A 17660-nucleotide genomic window follows, 5' to 3' on the forward strand; every position below is an offset into this window, starting at 1 on the left:
GACCTAAGAGAGGTCATTTTTACTAGGATTAAATGTCAGGAATTGTGAAAAATGGAGTTTAAATGTATTTGGCTAAGGTGTGTGTAAACTTCCATCTTCAAATGTATATATATCAATCTTGAACAGGACTATCTATTTTGCCGTTTCAATGGAATTGATGAAGAGAGAGGAAGACCGCTCAGGGTGCTCCGATTTAAAGCATCGATATTCGAGTGATAGGCTGTTTCAAAACTCATCGATATTCCAGTGATAGGCTGTTTCAAAACTCATCGATATTCCAGTGATAGGCTGTTTCAAAACTCATCGATATTCGAGTGATACGCTGTTTCAAAACTCATCGATATTCGAGTGATAGGCTGTTTCAAAACTCATTGATATTCGAGTGATAGGCTGTTTCAAAACTCATTGATATTTGAGTGACAGGCTGTTTCAAAACTCATCGATATTCGAGTGATAGGCTGTTTCAAAACTCATCGATATTCCAGTGACAGGCTGTTTCAAAACTCATCGATATTCCAGTGATAGGCTGTTTCAAAACTCATCGATATTCCAGTGATAGGCTGTTTCAAAACTCATCGATATTCCAGTGATAGGCTGTTTCAAAACTCATCGATATTCGAGTGATACGCTGTTTCAAAACTCATCGATATTCGAGTGATAGGCTGTTTCAAAACTCATTGATATTCGAGTGATAGGCTGTTTCAAAACTCATTGATATTTGAGTGACAGGCTGTTTCAAAACTCATCGATATTCGAGTGATAGGCTGTTTCAAAACTCATCGATATTCGAGTGATACGCTGTTTCAAAACTCATCGATATTCGAGTGATAGGCTGTTTCAAAACTCATTGATATTCGAGTGATAGGCTGTTTCAAAACTCATTGATATTTGAGTGACAGGCTGTTTCAAAACTCATCGATATTAGAGTGATAGGCTGTTTCAAAACTCATCGATATTCGAGTGATACGCTGTTTCAAAACTCATCGATATTCGAGTGATAGGCTGTTTCAAAACTCATTGATATTCGAGTGATAGGCTGTTTCAAAACTCATCGATATTTGAGTGACAGGCTGTTTCAAAACTCATCGATATTCGAGTGATAGGCAGTTTCAAAACTCATCGATATTTGAGTGACAGGCTGTTTCAAAACTCATCGATATTCGAGTGATAGGCTGTTTCAAAACTCATCGACATTCGAGTGATAGGCTGTTTCAAAACTCATCGATATTCGAGTGATAGGCTGTTTCAAAACTCATCGATATTCGAGTGATAGGCTGTTTCAAAACTCATCGATATTCGAGTGATAGGCTGTTTCAAAACTCATCGATATTCGAGTGATAGGCTGTTTCAAAACTCATCGATATTCGAGTGATAGGCTGTTTCAAAATTCATCGATATTCGAGTGATAGGCTGTTTCAAAACTCATCGATATTCCAGTGAAAGGCTGTTTCAAAACTCATCGATATTCCAGTGAAAGGCTGTTTCAAAACTCATCGATATTCGAGTGACAGGCTGTTTCAAAACTCTGCAGCTGCAATAAAAAAATACCTCTACTATAAAAAATGAATGTGAGCTGCAAAAGCCTGATGGAGAGTGGTAAATTAAGACACTCATTCAGTCCTTATATTAGTGTAGCATAGGCTATGCTGCAGCAAATGTAGGCCTACCTGTCAGAAGGAAAACCCTGTACCATGATGAGATGATAGGTCTACATGCATTGTGAACTGCACTCCGTACTGAGATGGTCTGTCTCCACCATGAGCGTTGATGATTAATCACGCTGAGAGCAGAGAGAAGGCCATAGAGAAGCTATATTTAGACATTGCATATGATTTATCAGTTCCATTTCACGTCATACTGTTGATATAAATAATTTATTACAATTGACTGGTTTCTCGCCGTTATTTATCCTGTGAAAAGGGAGTGGTTTTGGGGCGGTAAATCTCAGTAACCGGGTTCCCACCATTCAACCCTATCTGCTAGTGTTAGCTTCTGCATAAGTAGACCTGCTAGCCTCTACCTGCGATGGTGTTTCATCAATCTTAGGTAATTTGTCACGAGCGTGATCAGATGCGTTTCAAGTTTAAATGTTGCGTGCACATGTAGTGAAATGCCTTTCTTGCCACCTCTAAACCCAACAATGCAGTTCAATATAATCATAGTATTAAAAATAACATAAGGTAGAACAAATTCGTACTACTCGTTATCATTTGATTTGTAAGTAAGCTACAGTATATACTGGGTCAGTTCCAATACCATATTTACAATGTTCAGGGATACTAGAGTGATAGAGGTAGATATGAAAAGGGGTTAGGTGACTAGGCATCAGAATATACAGCGGGGCAAAAAAGTATTTAGTCAATTGTGCAAGTTCTCCCACTTAAAAAGATGAGAGAGGCCTGTAATTTTCATCATAGGTACACTTCAACTATGACAGACAAAATGAGAAAAAAAATCCAGAAAATCACATTGTAGGATTTTGAATAAATGTATTTGCAAATTATGGTGGAAAATAAGTATTTGGTCACCTACAAACAAGCAAGATTTCTGGCTCTCACAGACCTGTAACTTCTTCTTTAAGAGGCTCCTCTGTCCTCCACTTGTTACCTGTATTAATGGGACCTGTTTGAACTTGTTATCAGTATAAAAGACACCTGTCCACAACCTCAAACAGTCACACTCCAAACTCCACTATGGCCAAGACCAAAGAGCTGTCAAAGGACACCAGAAACAAAATTGTAGACCTGCACCAGGCTGGGAAGACTGAATCTGCAATAGATAAGCAGCTTGGTTTGAAGAAATCAACTGTGGGAGCAATTATTAGGAAATGGAAGACATACAAGACCACTGATAATCTCCCTCGATCTGGGGCTCCACGCAAGATCTCACCCCGTGGGGTCAAAATGATCACAAGAACGGTGAGCAAAAATCCCAGAACCACACGGGGGGACCTAGTGAATGACCTGCAGAGAGCTGGGACCAAAGTAACAAAGCCTACCATCAGTAACACACTACGCCGCCAGGGACTCAAATCCTCCAGTGCCAGACGTGTCCCCCTGCTTAAGCCAGTACATGTCCAGGCCCGTCTGAAGTTTGCTAGAGAGCATTTGGATGATCCAGAAGAAGATTGGGAGAATGTCATATGGTCAGATGAAACCAAAATATAACTTTTTGGTAAAAACTCAACTCGTCGTGTTTGGAGGACAAAGAATGCTAAGTTGCATCCAAAGAACACCGTACCTACTGTAAAGAATGGGGCTGGAAACATCATGCTTTGGGGCTGTTTTTCTGCAAAGGGACCAGGACGACTGATCCATGTAAAGGAAAGAATGAATCGGGCCTTGTATCGTCAGATTTTGAGTGAAAACCTCCTTCCATCAGCAAGGGCATTGAAGATGAAACGTGGCTGGGTCTTTCAGCATGACAATGATCCCAAACACACCGCCCGGGCAACGAAGGAGTGGCTTCGTAAGAAGCATTTCAAGGTCCTGGAGTGGCTTAGCCAGTCTCCAGATCTCAGCCCCATAGAAAATATTTGGAGGGAATTGAAAGTCTGTGTTGCCCAGCAACAGCCCCAAAACATCACTGCTCTAGAGGAGATCTGCATGGAGGAATGGGCCAAAATACCAGCAACAGTGTGTGAAAACCTTGTGAAGACTTACAGAAAACATTTGACCTCTGTCATTGCCAACAAAGGGTATATAACAAAGTATTGAGAAACGTTTGTTATTGACCAAATACTTAATTTCCACCATAATTTGCAAATACATTTATAAAAAATCCTACAATGTGATTTTCTGGATTTTTTTTCTCATTTTGTCTGTCATAGTTGAAGTGTACCAATGATGAAAATTACAGGCCTCTCTCATCTTTTTAAGTGGGAGAACTTGCACAATTGGTTGCTGACTAAATACTTTTTTGCCCCACTGTATATGTATGCCCTTCATAAAATACTTTTTTGCCCCACTGTATATGTATGCCCTTTCATCACCCATTGCAGTATTTCCCCCCACAGTTACATTCTGAAGAGGAGTACCCAAAATCATACTATCTTTTGTGGTTAACTGTCCATCTGACGATCTCTCCATTTCTTTCCTTTTGGTTCTGGTCGTGGCAGTTTCCATGTACGTTCGACAAGCTAGTTTTTGAGCTAGCTAGTTTATCAGGCTAACTTAGTTTTAGAGGTGAATAACTTGCAGAAAGTAATCAATTACTTTGGTAAATAAACTAAACCATATTCATACAAGGTTTTATGACCGTAGAAATAATCCAATGGTCATAATTGGGTAAGGAAATCCAATAATTCCTTCAGCTACCAAAACAAATGATCTGCACTGAACGCCATCTTGCACGCGCCATCTAGCTAGCAAGCTATATGTCTTAAGATAAAGTGTACTGTTAGCTAGCTAGCTATATGTCTTAAGATAAAGTGTACTGTTAGCTAGCTAGCTAACGTTAGCTGGCTGGCTTCCTAGCTGACGTTATTATTTGTTTCCCAGAGCCGTGTGCTGTTCTAGTTAGAGCCTAATAGCTAGCTAACATTGAACATGGTTGGTTAGCTCCCAGCACTGTGCCATTGTTGGCATTGTTTATTGTTTAACTAGCTAACGTTGGCTTGCTCGTTAGCTAACGTTATGTGATGTATGTACAACACCTGTTGAATATAGCTGGTGTCAGTGAACGTCTGCAAAAAAGCACAATGAAATTGTTGCCAGCAGAGCTGGTTAGGCTGTGTTCATGTTATCCAGAGGTAAGCAAATTATCAGCTAGAGCATCAAGTGTGCGCTTTGAGAGCGAAACGAAATTGGTGGGGCTAAAGCTTTGGGTGAGGGTGTGAACAATGTTGAATGGGTTTACGCAAAGAAGAGCTCTTCACTAGAGAGCAAAACATTCAAATGTGATTTTCTCAAAAGTGAGTTTATAAATTTATCAACTTTCAAAGCAGAATTACTTTCACATTGTCCCTCAAATGCAGTGTTTGATATACCATTTTGTAGCTCCGAGTCTATACTTCTATATAATGTAAAAAACATCATTTCTAATTTTACTACAAAAGACCGAATCCAGGTGTTGAGTAACATTTTACATTGACATTTCAGTAATTCGGCAGACACTCTTATCCAGTTACTTAAAGTTAATGCATTCATCTTAAAATAGCTAGGTGGGACAATCACATACCTCAGGCATAGTAAGTACACTTTCCCTTAATGAAGTAGTTATCATCAAAGTCACAGCTGGAAGGGGGAAGTGCAGGTGTTGGTTCAGGAAAGTATTTAAAAATATATGTTATTATTATATTTTTGGGGGTGGGGTGAGGGGGATTATTTAAAATACGCTTTTAAGAGGTAGGGTTTCAGGTACATTCAGAAGATGTCCAGGCAGTCTGCTGTCCTAGCTTCAGGGGGAAGCTGGTTCCACCATTGGGTTGCCAGGACAGGGAACAGCTTGGACTGAGTGCGAACTGCCCTGCCGTAGGGATGGAAGGGCAAAGAGACCCGAAGTGGCAGGACAAAGAGATCAGGTTGGGATGTTAGGGTTTGAGCATAGCTTGAATGTAGGGAGGGGCAGTTCCTCTTGCTGCCTCGTAGGCACTACCGAAGGTAGTGAGTACTGCCCAGTACATCACTGGAGCCTGCCATCCAAGACTTTTATACCAGGCGGTGTCAGAGGAAAGCCCTAAAAATTGTCAGACTCCAGCCACCCAAGTCATCGACTGTTCTCTCTGCTACCACATGGCAGGTCCAGTTTATTATCTATCTTGTTGCCAAGTCACCCTTTCTCTCTGCATTGTTGAGAAGGGCCTGTAAGTAAGCATTTCACTGTTAGTCTACACCTGTTGTTTACGAAGCATGTGACAAATAAAATTGGATTTGATTAGATTCATACCTCCATACCCCCACCGCCATACCCCCTGGAGTCCCCCCTCAGCCATCCTACCTTTCCCAGTTTGGGTGCAGCGGGTTTGAGGTGGGGCTGTGCGTTGCTGGGCCTTGCAGCATTAATGAGCCTTGGTGTTTGATGAAGACAGCCAGAATGAGTGTGGCTTGATGGAGACGCCATGTATAACAGCTGCTGTCACCATCGCTGAGGGATCAAAGAGCTCCACCGGCCGCCATCCCTAATTCATTACTCACACACATACTTCAGAGCCGCACACGCACACACCCAGTACCCCCTCCAATGTCAGCCTTCTACTTTTTTTTACAGTGCCTCATCAGTTCTGAGTATAGGTCATGCAGTAGATTAGTCTCTCTCCCCCTGTCTCTCTCTCTCTCCCCCTGTCTCTCTCTCTCTCTCCCCCTGTCTCTCTCTCTCTCTCCCCCTGTCTCTCTCTCTCTCTCTCTCTCTCTGTCTCTCTCTCTCTCTCCCTCCCCCTGTCTCTCTCTCTCTCTCCCTCCCCCTGTCTCTCTCTCTCTCTCCCTCCCCCTGTCTCTCTCTCTCTCTCCCCCGGTCTCTCTCGCTCTCTCCCCCTATCTCTCTCTCTCTCCCTGTCTCTCTCTCTCTCCCCATGTCTCTCTCTCTCTCTCCCCCTGTCTCTCTCTCTCTCCCCCTGTCTCTCTCTCTCTCTCCCCCTGTCTCTCTCTCTCTCTCCCCCTGTCTCTCTCTCTCACTCCCCCTGTCTCTATCTCTCTCCCTGTCTCTCTCTCTCTCTATCTCCCCCTGTCTCTCTCTCTCTCTCCCCCTGTCTCTCTCTCTCTCTCCCCCGGTCTCTCTCTCTCTCTCCCCCTGTCTCTCTCTCTCTCTCTCTCCCTGTCTCTCTCTCTCTCCCTCCCCCTGTCTCTCTCTCTCTCTCTCCCTCCCCCTGTCTCTCTCTCTCTCTCCCTCCCCCTGTCTCTCTCTCTCTCTCCCCCGGTCTCTCTCTCTCCCCCTGTCTCTCTCGCTCTCTCCCCCTATCTCTCTCTCTCTCCCTGTCTCTCTCTCTCTCCCCATGTCTCTCTCTCTCTCTCCCCCTGTCTCTCTCTCTCTCCCCCTGTCTCTCTCTCTCTCCCCCTGTCTCTCTCTCTCTCTCCCCCTGTCTCTCTCTCTCACTCACCCTGTCTCTCTCTCTCCCTGTCTCTCTCTCTCTCCCTGTCTCTCTCTCTCTCCCTGTCTCTCTCTCTCTCCCTGTCTCTCTCTCTCTCCCTGTCTCTCTATCTCCCCCTGTCTCTCTCTCTCTCTCCCCCTGTCTCTCTCTCTCTCTCCCCGTCTCTCTCTCTCTCTCCCCCTGTCTCTCTCTCTCTCTCTCCCCCTGTCTCTCTCTCTCTCTCCCCCTTTCTCTCTCTCTCCCCCTGTCTCTCTCTCTCTCTCCCTCTCCCCTGTCTCTCTCTCCCTCTCCCTGTATGTCCCCATCTCTCTCCTTCACTCACTGTGAACACACACATTTTCAATCTACTGTATTTCAGTCTACTACGGCTTTTGAAGGACTACTTAAACTATAGTAGTAAGTGGGAGCCTTTTTTGTATTCCACCTGCCCTATAATTACCATTAAACTCTGTCTGCTGGCACTTCTGTATTGCATTAACCTATCATTTTAAAAGGAATGAAAGTAGTTCAGAGCTTGTACTCTTATGGTTGTTTGTCGTTCTCATTTAACACCATGCTCTGAAAGAGGCACTCTGGGGCTCGCTGGTGTAAAGCTGCCATTCAAGTCTTTGTTGTCGAGACTCGAGACAACACACCAGATTATTAGCATGTATATCAACTGTAATTGTTATACCTTTGGGGCCAATGCGGATAATACAGGAGCAAAATTTCACAAATGCACACATGCACGCAGGCACACACACGCACACATACACACTCACACAAACACATGTGCACGCACACACACACGCACACAAACTGATTCCTCAAAGTGGCTTGTTTGTTCCTTGTGTTGTTCACGTTATTATTGAACACTCATTATTGCACATCGGCGCAATTACGTTTTGAACATTAAGGAACGTTAGCTCTCTTCTAGGTTTTAAACAGACGAGCATTGTGATATGTTAGCGCTTGCCAGATGCCATTTTAGCCTTGATAACTGACAAATATATACAGCTTTGACAACCTAATGAGTGAAATATTCGCATTGCTTCTCAAACTTATATTTAAGCGTTTGTTCAGGTGAAGACTCTGGAGATGACTGGCGACGACATTTGGTGAAGATGCCGGTTCGACAAACAATTGCTTATTACTCCTGAAATCCTAGAATAAAACTAACATGATCTGTAATTGTCTCTTTTATACGTGGACATGATTTTTGTTGGTGAAAGGGATGAACATGGCATTGCTAGCTGGCTTCTGACTTATTCATCCTACTTTACTAACAACTGTCAAACTGTATCAGGCAGCTTTAGATGCGAGGGGAAAAACGAATAGCTAGCTATATTTGCTAAGCTATCCCTCTGATTGAGAAAGTTGATTTTAAAAAATGCCATTAGCTAGCTAGCTGGATTGAAACTGCTGGAGGAAATTTAGATAACGTTTCCTGACTCTCACCACCTAAGTGGACTGTTGATAAGATTTCCAGAAAATAACAACTCTATATTTGCTAGCTATAATGCTGACTATTTTGAACACTTGTTTTCAAACTACTTTGTTCCCCTGACTGTGTATTGATGCACTGGTGACTGAAGAAGAAGACATTTCACCAAATAGGCTGTTGTTTTAGTATGATTTGTCTGAAGAGGCTCGTGCCCATTTACATTACTGTTTCATTAGTTAACTTAATTAGTGACTGACTAGGATCATTCTTATTCATGTTTTAGGTATTGTTGAATTAGAAAGCAGCATGCAGACAGACATAACAGGGCTCGTATACACGAAGCATCTCAGAAGAGGAGAACTGATTTTAGGATCAGTTTTGCCTTTTAAATCACAATGAATGATCACATTGACAAGGGGGAGCTGATCCTACATTTCTATTCCCACTCTGAAGACGCTTTGGGAAGAAAGCTGTTACCCAATACTTTGCACAGCTGTCTTTCATCACAGGACCCTAGAGGTATTACAGACAATGTTTATTACCTGGACATTTGTCAACAAAATAGTTGAATTGTTCAGCAACATGTGCAGTGAACATGGCTTTGGTGATGAAAGGTAAATAATGCATTTGTCATCTCCCTAGCAAGCCACTGCATGCTGTGACCTGGGTATGGATAGTGGCACACATCTTCTTCAAGCTTTCTGACTGAATACTTGTGTCTTCAGTGGTTCCAGAAGCAAGGGCCTTACATAGGGGCACAGCAACAGTCTCTCTTTCAGTCTCACAGTCATTCTGTCAACATGTACAGTATGCAACCACTCAAATTCATACAAACTGCTACGGATGCAAATACCGACTTATCACTTTGTCCCATTCTTTAATCTTGTCAGAGATATATATTTTAGCTGAGACACCTGTATGATATACATGAATTACAAATGTATTCACTCTGGACATGACTTATTTTAGATCTTTTAAATAATACGTGTATTTGTCTGGATGTTTACATAAGTTGATACAAATTTAAAAACCAACATAACAAACATGCTATGAAAAAGTTATTGTTTTGTAATCTTTTTTTAATTTACATTTTTTTAAATATACATACAAAACTATAGCATTTGTTCTTACCCAATATGTGGCCGTTGAAAGTCTGAGGATAGCTGGCAACAGGGTAGCAGGTTTGTTGAGCTCCACGCTGGCTACCTGTGTTTTACACTTAGCTAGCTAACCAACTAGCAGTTATCAAAGACACTAACTGTAACTTACCATACTTTTCAGACCAACTAGACATTACTTTAGGCAACCTTCTACCGACTCCTTCTTTCTTACTCCGGTCCATAAGTCTTAGGTTCAAAACGTTATGGCTGTAGTCTAAAGAAACCCACTAGCACACAGCCATCTATCTGGTGCAGTCAATGGCTCAGTGTTACAAAAGTATTCAACTGAATCTACAAGCTTGGACAGTATTATATTTCATATTTTTATGGAGCCAGAAGTATATTGTCGATTATATCTCCAATTTACAGCGTCGGTTTGAAAAAAAAGATTAAAACATATATGAACTAGTCATTATTGTTTGGTTTAAAACAAAAGTGAAACATGGCCTTTAAAGTTGGCACTGTGTCATATTGTGATTTAAAGGTGGCATGGTGTCTCATCTTGATTTAAAGGTGACATGGTGTCACCTCGTGATTGTAAGGTGGCATGGTGAACTGCCATGATTTAAAGGTGGGACAGTACACTGTCACCGCTCTCTCTGTGTGTGTTTCTCTCTCAATTCAATTCAATTCAAGGGGCTTTATTGGCATTGGAAACATATGTTAACATTGCCAAAGCATCTGAAGTAGATAATATAAAAAAGTGAAATAAACAATAAAGATTAACAGTAGACATTACACTCACATAAGCTCCAAAAGAATAAAGACATTACAAATGTTGTATTATGTATCTCTCTCTCTCCTCCCGCCTAACCAGAACCCCCAAGACTGCAGTAAGGCCAGGAAGCTGGTGTGTAACATCAACAAGGGCTGTGGCTACGGCTGTCAGCTGCACCACGTGGTCTACTGTTTCATGATCGCCTATGGCACACAGCGCACCCTCATCCTGGAGTCCCACAACTGGCGCTACGCCACAGGCGGCTGGGAGACTGTCTTCCACCCCGTCAGCAACTCCTGTACTGAGCGTACCGGGGTGTCTACAGGGCACTGGTCAGGTAGGTACGGTGAGCACTGTCTGGTGAGTTGTGTATTTAGAGAGCTGGGCCCTGTTCTATATCTATGGTTGGGCCAATGTGGTTTCTGCATTATGATGCATTTACATGACACTAAAACATTCTATGGCAGCCATGTTAGCTCCCCATTAATATTACATCAGGAATATTTAAATAATGCTATGTAACTGAATTCTTTGAATTAGAACAATATTTACAATTCTAAAAGTTGGCCCAACTCTCTAAATACATGGCTTTGGTGACCACTATCTATACCTCCTTGACCAGGCCAGGGCAATTCCAGTCCTCGGGGGCCTAATTGGTGTCCACTTTCCCCCCCTCCCTAGCAAACACACTTGATTTAAACTAATTGCATTTTTAACTGAAGATCGTGATTAGTTGATTATTGGAGTCAGGTGTGTTAGCTGGGTCTGGGGAAAAAGTGTGACAACAATCAGGCCCCCGAGGACTGGTGTTTCCCAGGCCTGTCCTAGACAGTGATTCTTACGGTACATCCATTGTCTTACGTCAGATAGCACATCGGTTCTGCCTGAACTGATCTGTCTCGTATCTTGCAAAGGGTCATGGGCTAGATGGAAAGTAATCCGGCAACATGGGCTGCCGCAACATTGAAACATATTACCTACAGTAGGTAACATCATCTGCTGAACCCCATTTCTGCCTCAAAACTGTCTGATTAATCTAAGCTAAAACAATAAATATGTCAATAATGTTTATGTTTCTTTGGTGAGGAAGTCTCCCCATTTTACACCTAGCTAAGGATTGTTGTGCTTCAATGAGCAGTATTTCTTAAGTTATGGGCACAAAAGCTATCATGGATTTGTAAGAACAGCTGAGCCAGTCACTGAAATCATCTTTGACTGAAACAATGCTGCTAACAAACCATCTACCTACTTAGTGCTGCACACACAATGTTGAATCTTCCAACAAAAGCTAGCTAGCAAGCTACTGTAGCTAGTAGTGCTAATGCTTACATTATTGTGAGTTTTCATGAAGCAGCTGTTGTTCTGTCACGAGTCATTGCAGTAGCCTCCCGAATCAGCTGCTGTGCTCAGCTGACCCAACAATACGATCGCAGAGAAACATGCTGATCTATGGACTGATTTCTGAAGACAACGTATATGATTTATTGTCACATACACCGGATAGTTGCAGTGAAATGTGTAGTTTTACAGGGTCAGCCATAGTAGTACGGCACCCCTGGAGCAAATAAGGGTTAAGTGCCTTGCATAGTCATTTTCTCTGAACTTCAGGGTAATTTACACTGGCTAAGCAAGCTTTTATGTTAGTGAAACCAGAGCTACATAACTAGCTAGCTATCTAGCTATGTCAGTAAGCTGGCTAGCTACAACAGTTAGCTACACAGGTGAGGTCACTGCACTGGGTCACTGCACTGGCAAACAACATCCTTAAAACAGAATTTGTGCAGGAGATAGCTTTCAAGTGTTTTTTTTTTGTATTGAAAACTATTAAATCACTGTCACACCATTTGTGATAATTTAGCTATCTAGTTCGTAATAATTTAGCGCAGTGATATCAAAAATTAGGAACTATGTTTCCATTTTTTGAATGGCGGATGCTCAATATTCAAATTTGAATATGAGTTCCACGTTCACAAAACAGATTGGATGAGGGACGAGAGTCACGGAGGGGTGAAGCCATCTGACGTGAGACAATGTTGCTGTTTTAGTCAAAACCTGACAGTTTCACCCACACACTGAATGCTCCATCCAACCAAACATTGACCGCTCCACCCAACCAAACATTGACCACTGCTGACCGGTCCACCCATAGACATGGTCTCAGCACCAGGGAAGTGATAGTGGTTCAGACTGGTTGTCGAGACATTTAGTGTAGCAAGCAATATTCTGTTTCATACATTTATTATAGGCTAGCTATTTTTTTCTCTTTCCTTTAATAATCTTCAGCTTCCTTGTCCCCCCCATCTCCCCCGCAAACACATACACACACGCATACGCCCCTCTGCCTCTGGCTGCAACTATCTTAGACTTCCTTTTCCTATTTATCTTGCTGTTCCCGTCTTCTTTTCCATCTTGCATACCCTAATGCATGGCCTCCTTGCCTTCCTACCGATTGCCCCTGCTTGCTCTTTGTGTAGTGAGTTCATTTCACGGGTTCACCGCTCGTCTGACCTGGACCCATTAGGAGCCGAGGCACCAATAGAAAAATGCATTCTGGGTGAAATCTCATCTCCCTTCCCGCCTCAAACTGTGAATTAGCTAGAAGTTAAGTAAAAATGTTAAGTTGTTGCAGCACCTATTTGCAGATTGCAGAGGTTGAGTTAAAATGTGTACTCTTTGTGTCCTCATTAGGAAGCTCTGGGAGGGGGAAGGAGTGCTTAACTGTGCAATTGTGGCAAGATGTGTAGGCGTCGAACCCCCCCCCCCCCCCCCCCCCCCCCCCCCCCACTCCCAGTTCCCCTCTCCGTCCTGCAAAACCTGCCAATGATGTTGTAAGCAAAGAGAAAGAGCTTGGGAAAAATGTTTCTGTTTAATATTTCATGCTTTTGCCAATTTATATTGAGCTCACGCTCCATGGTGTACACATGCCCCGAGGCCCTGCCTTTTCCATTTTTCTTTATTATTATTTTATTCCATTTACTCTTATTTTGAATGGGCATTTCTTTATGAGTAATTATACCATTTGTTTGACAGTCAGTGGCATGTATTCATGGATGCCAAGGGAAACCAGTCTTCCCCCAAAAAACAAATAAACATACAATAATCAATTTAGTCTCTCTCTGTTTCATCACTTTCCTTCAATTTGCAAGAGGCTGAATGTATCTCACGGGAGAATCATCCAAGCGAGCGAAACAGCGCCCCTTTGTCTCTGTATGTGTAGGCCATCTATCTGATGCTATCTGGTCCCAAAGAGTATGACATTGTTGTCGCCCATACCATTGAATGCAAGGGAAGCTAGTGAGAATTGGACTCCCTTCATAAAAAAGTTTAAAATATAAGCCAATCAGCATTGAGCTAAACTGAGTGAGCTCAACTAGTTGTATTAGTCCCACTGGATGGAAGGAGTCACTGTAGTTGTATTAGTCTCACTGGATGGAAGGAGTCACTGTAGTTGTATTCGTCTCACTGGATGGAAGGAGTCACTGTAGTTGTATTAGTCCCACTGGATGGAAGGAGTCACTGTAGTTGTATTCGTCTCACTGGATGGAAGGAGTCACTGTAGTTGTATTAGTCCCACTGGATGGAAAGAGTCACTGTAGTTGTATTAGTCTCACTGGATGGAAGGAGTCACTGTAGTTGTATTAGTCCCACTGGATGGAAGGAGTCACTGTAGTTGTATTCGTCTTACTGGATGGAAGGAGTCACTGTAGTTGTATTAGTCCCACTGGATGGAAGGAGTCACTGTAGTTGTATTCGTCTCACTGGATGGAAGGAGTCACTGTAGTTGTATTAGTCCCACTGGATGGAAGGAGTCACTGTAGTTGTATTCGTCTCACTGGATGGAAGGAGTTACTGTAGTTGTATTAGTCCCACTGGATGGAAGGAGTCACTGTAGTTGTATTAGTCTCACTGGATGGAAGGATTCACTGTAGTTGTATTAGTCTCACTGGATGGAAGGAGTCACTGTAGTTGTATTAGTCTCACTGGATGGAAGGAGTCACTGTAGTTGTATTAGTCCCACTGGATGGAAGGAGTCACTGTAGTTGTATTAGTCCCACTGGATGGAAGGAGTCACTGTAGTTGTATTAGTCCCACTGGATGGAAGGAGTCACTGTAGTTGTATTAGTCTCACTGGATGGAAGGAGTCACTGTAGTTGTATTAGTCTCACTGGATGGAAGGAGTCACTGTAGTTGTATTCGTCTCACTGGATGGAAGGAGTCACTGTAGTTGTATTAGTCCCACTGGATGGAAGGAGTCACTGTAGTTGTATTCGTCTCACTGGATGGAAGGAGTCACTGTAGTTGTATTAGTCCCACTGGATGGAAAGAGTCACTGTAGTTGTATTAGTCTCACTGGATGGAAGGAGTCACTGTAGTTGTATTAGTCCCACTGGATGGAAGGAGTCACTGTAGTTGTATTCGTCTTACTGGATGGAAGGAGTCACTGTAGTTGTATTAGTCCCACTGGATGGAAGGAGTCACTGTAGTTGTATTCGTCTCACTGGATGGAAGGAGTCACTGTAGTTGTATTAGTCCCACTGGATGGAAGGAGTCACTGTAGTTGTATTCGTCTCACTGGATGGAAGGAGTTACTGTAGTTGTATTAGTCCCACTGGATGGAAGGAGTCACTGTAGTTGTATTAGTCTCACTGGATGGAAGGAGTCACTGTAGTTGTATTAGTCTCACTGGATGGAAGGAGTCACTGTAGTTGTATTAGTCTCACTGGATGGAAGGAGTCACTGTAGTTGTATTAGTCCCACTGGATGGAAGGAGTCACTGTAGTTGTATTAGTCCCACTGGATGGAAGGAGTCACTGTAGTTGTATTAGTCCCACTGGATGGAAGGAGTCACTGTAGTTGTATTAGTCTCACTGGATGGAAGGAGTCACTGTAGTTGTATTAGTCCCACTGGATGGAAGGAGTCACAGTAGTTGTATTAGTCTCACTGGATGGAAGGAGTCACTGTAGTTGTATTAGTCCCACTGGATGGAAGGAGTCACTGTAGTTGTATTAGTCCCACTGGGTGGAAGGAGTCACTGTAGTTGTATTCGTCTCACTGGATGGAAGGAGTCACTGTAGTTGTATTAGTCTCACTGGATGGAAGGAGTCACTGTAGTTGTATTAGTCCCACTGGATGGAAGGAGTCACTGTAGTTGTATTAGTCCCACAGGATGGAAGGAGTCACTGTAGTTGTATTAGTCCTACTGGGTGGAAGGAGTCACTGTAGTTGTATTAGTCTCACTGGATGGAAGGAGTCACTGTAGTTGTATTAGTCCCACTGGATGGAAGGAGTCACTGTAGTTGTATTAGTCCCACTGGATGGAAGGAGTCACTGTAGTTGTATTAGTCCCACTGGATGGAAGGAGTCACTGTAGTTGTATTAGTCTCACTGGATGGAAGGAGTCACTGTAGTTGTATTAGTCTCACTGGATGGAAGGAGTCACTGTAGTTGTATTAGTCCCACTGGATGGAAGGAGTCACTGTAGTTGTATTAGTCTCACTGGATGGAAGGAGTCACTGTAGTTGTATTAGTCCCACTGGATGGAAGGAGTCACTGTAGTTGTATTAGTCCCACTGGATGGAAGGAGTCACTGTAGTTGCAACTTCATTAAATCCAGTGGTGGTGGTCTCAGTTTATTTTAGAAACTGTAAAAACCATTTTCTCTGGTTTAAGACTGGATGTCTGCCAAACATATCCCTTCTGGGAGATGATATTAGACCAAAAAAAGATTGTGTGTGTGTGTGTACGCGTCCATGCGTGTGTGTGTTCCTCCACTTCCGTGTGTGTCTACACGTGCACACATGCGCGTGTATGTGCCCTTGCCACTCGTACTGAGGCTTAACACCCAGTCTCCCAGGTGGAAAGGCTATAAGGAGCACAGAGATGATGACCTTCCTAATCAGCCCAACTCAACCGTCTCTGCCCACTGTGCCCAGGGCCCATCTAGAGGACACCTTCTTGGAGCAGCTGGGGCCAGCCCCTGTACCATGGAAGTGGATGGGCTCACCATGGCATTTAAAGAAGGACAGCCAAAGAGCAACTGTCACTCAGGAAGGAGTGGGGATAAAGACAGAGGGAGAGAGAGACAGAAAGTGAAAGATCAAGATAACAAATGTGTATGTCAGACAGAAATATTGAAAGAGGGAGGAGGAAGAGAGAGAAACACAGAGAGAGTGTTGTGGAGATCGAAACAAAAAAGATTTGGAGACAGTTTGAAAGACAACCAGAGCGAAAGAAAGAGTTTTATAAAACTTCAACAGAGAGAAACAGACAAAAAGGGACAGAGAAACGGCAAGAGGATTGTTGTTTTGAATGAACATGACTTTCTCCTTCCCTCACTCTATCTATTTGGCTGGCTTCAATTCAATTCTGTACCATTTTCCCCCAGTGTGCACTTGTTCACTGTAACCTATTGGATGGTATAGATCCAGTGGAGTACTTTGATTTCAATAACGATTTAATTTATGAATATAGAAAACATATATTTGGCACATTTTTCAATATATTGTTGTACATAATATATTCAACTTGCATGTCAAAATCAAATCAAATCAAATCAAATCAAATTTTATTTGTCACATACACATGGTTAGCAGATGTTAATGCGAGTGTAGCGAAATGCTTGTGCTTCTAGTTCCGACAATGCAGTAATAACCAACAAGTAATCTAACTAACAATTCCAAAACTACTGTCTTGTACACAGTGTGAGGGGATAAAGAATATGTACATAAGGATATATGAATGAGTGATGGTACAGAGCAGCATAGGCAGATACAGTAGATTGTATCGAGTACAGTATATACATATGAGATGAGTATGTAAACAAAGTGGCATAGTTAAAGTGGCTAGTGATACATGTATTACATAAGGATACAGTCGATGATATAGAGTACAGTATATACGTATGCCTATGAGATGAATAATGTAGGGTGAGTAACGTTATATAAGGTAGCATTGGTTAAAGTGGCTAGTGATATATTTACATCATTTCCCATCAATTCCCATTATTAAAGTGGCTGGAGTTGAGTCAGTGTCAGTGTGTTGGCAGCAGCCACTCAATGTTAGTGGTGGCTGTTTAACAGTCTGATAGCCTTGAGATAGAAGCTGTTTTTCAGTCTCTCAGTCCCAGCTTTGATGCACCTGTACTGACCTCGCCTTCTGGATGATAGCGGGGTGAACAGGCAGTGGCTCGGGTGGTTGATGTCCTTGATGATCTTTATGGCCTTCCTGTGACATCGGGTGGTGTATGTGTCCTGGAGGGCAGGTAGTTTGCCCCCGGTGATGCGTTGTGCAGACCTCACTACCCTCTGGAGAGCCTTACGGTTGAGGGCGGAGCA

The 17660-nt window shown here is 42.8% G+C and overlaps 1 protein-coding gene across 1 annotated transcript in view; it reads left to right on the forward strand.

Moving 5' to 3' along the window:
* Positions 1-17660, forward strand: part of LOC110521089 (alpha-(1,6)-fucosyltransferase) — a 168808-nt gene that overhangs the window by 138480 nt on the left and 12668 nt on the right. Inside the window, exon 6 of the mRNA XM_036976164.1 lies at positions 10425-10662. Coding sequence (XP_036832059.1) covers positions 10425-10662 — 238 coding nt within the window. The remainder of the gene's footprint in view (positions 1-10424; positions 10663-17660) is intronic.

This window comes from Oncorhynchus mykiss, chromosome 4, assembly GCF_013265735.2.
Source record: "Oncorhynchus mykiss isolate Arlee chromosome 4, USDA_OmykA_1.1, whole genome shotgun sequence".
NCBI classification, from domain to species: Eukaryota; Metazoa; Chordata; class Actinopteri; order Salmoniformes; family Salmonidae; genus Oncorhynchus; species Oncorhynchus mykiss.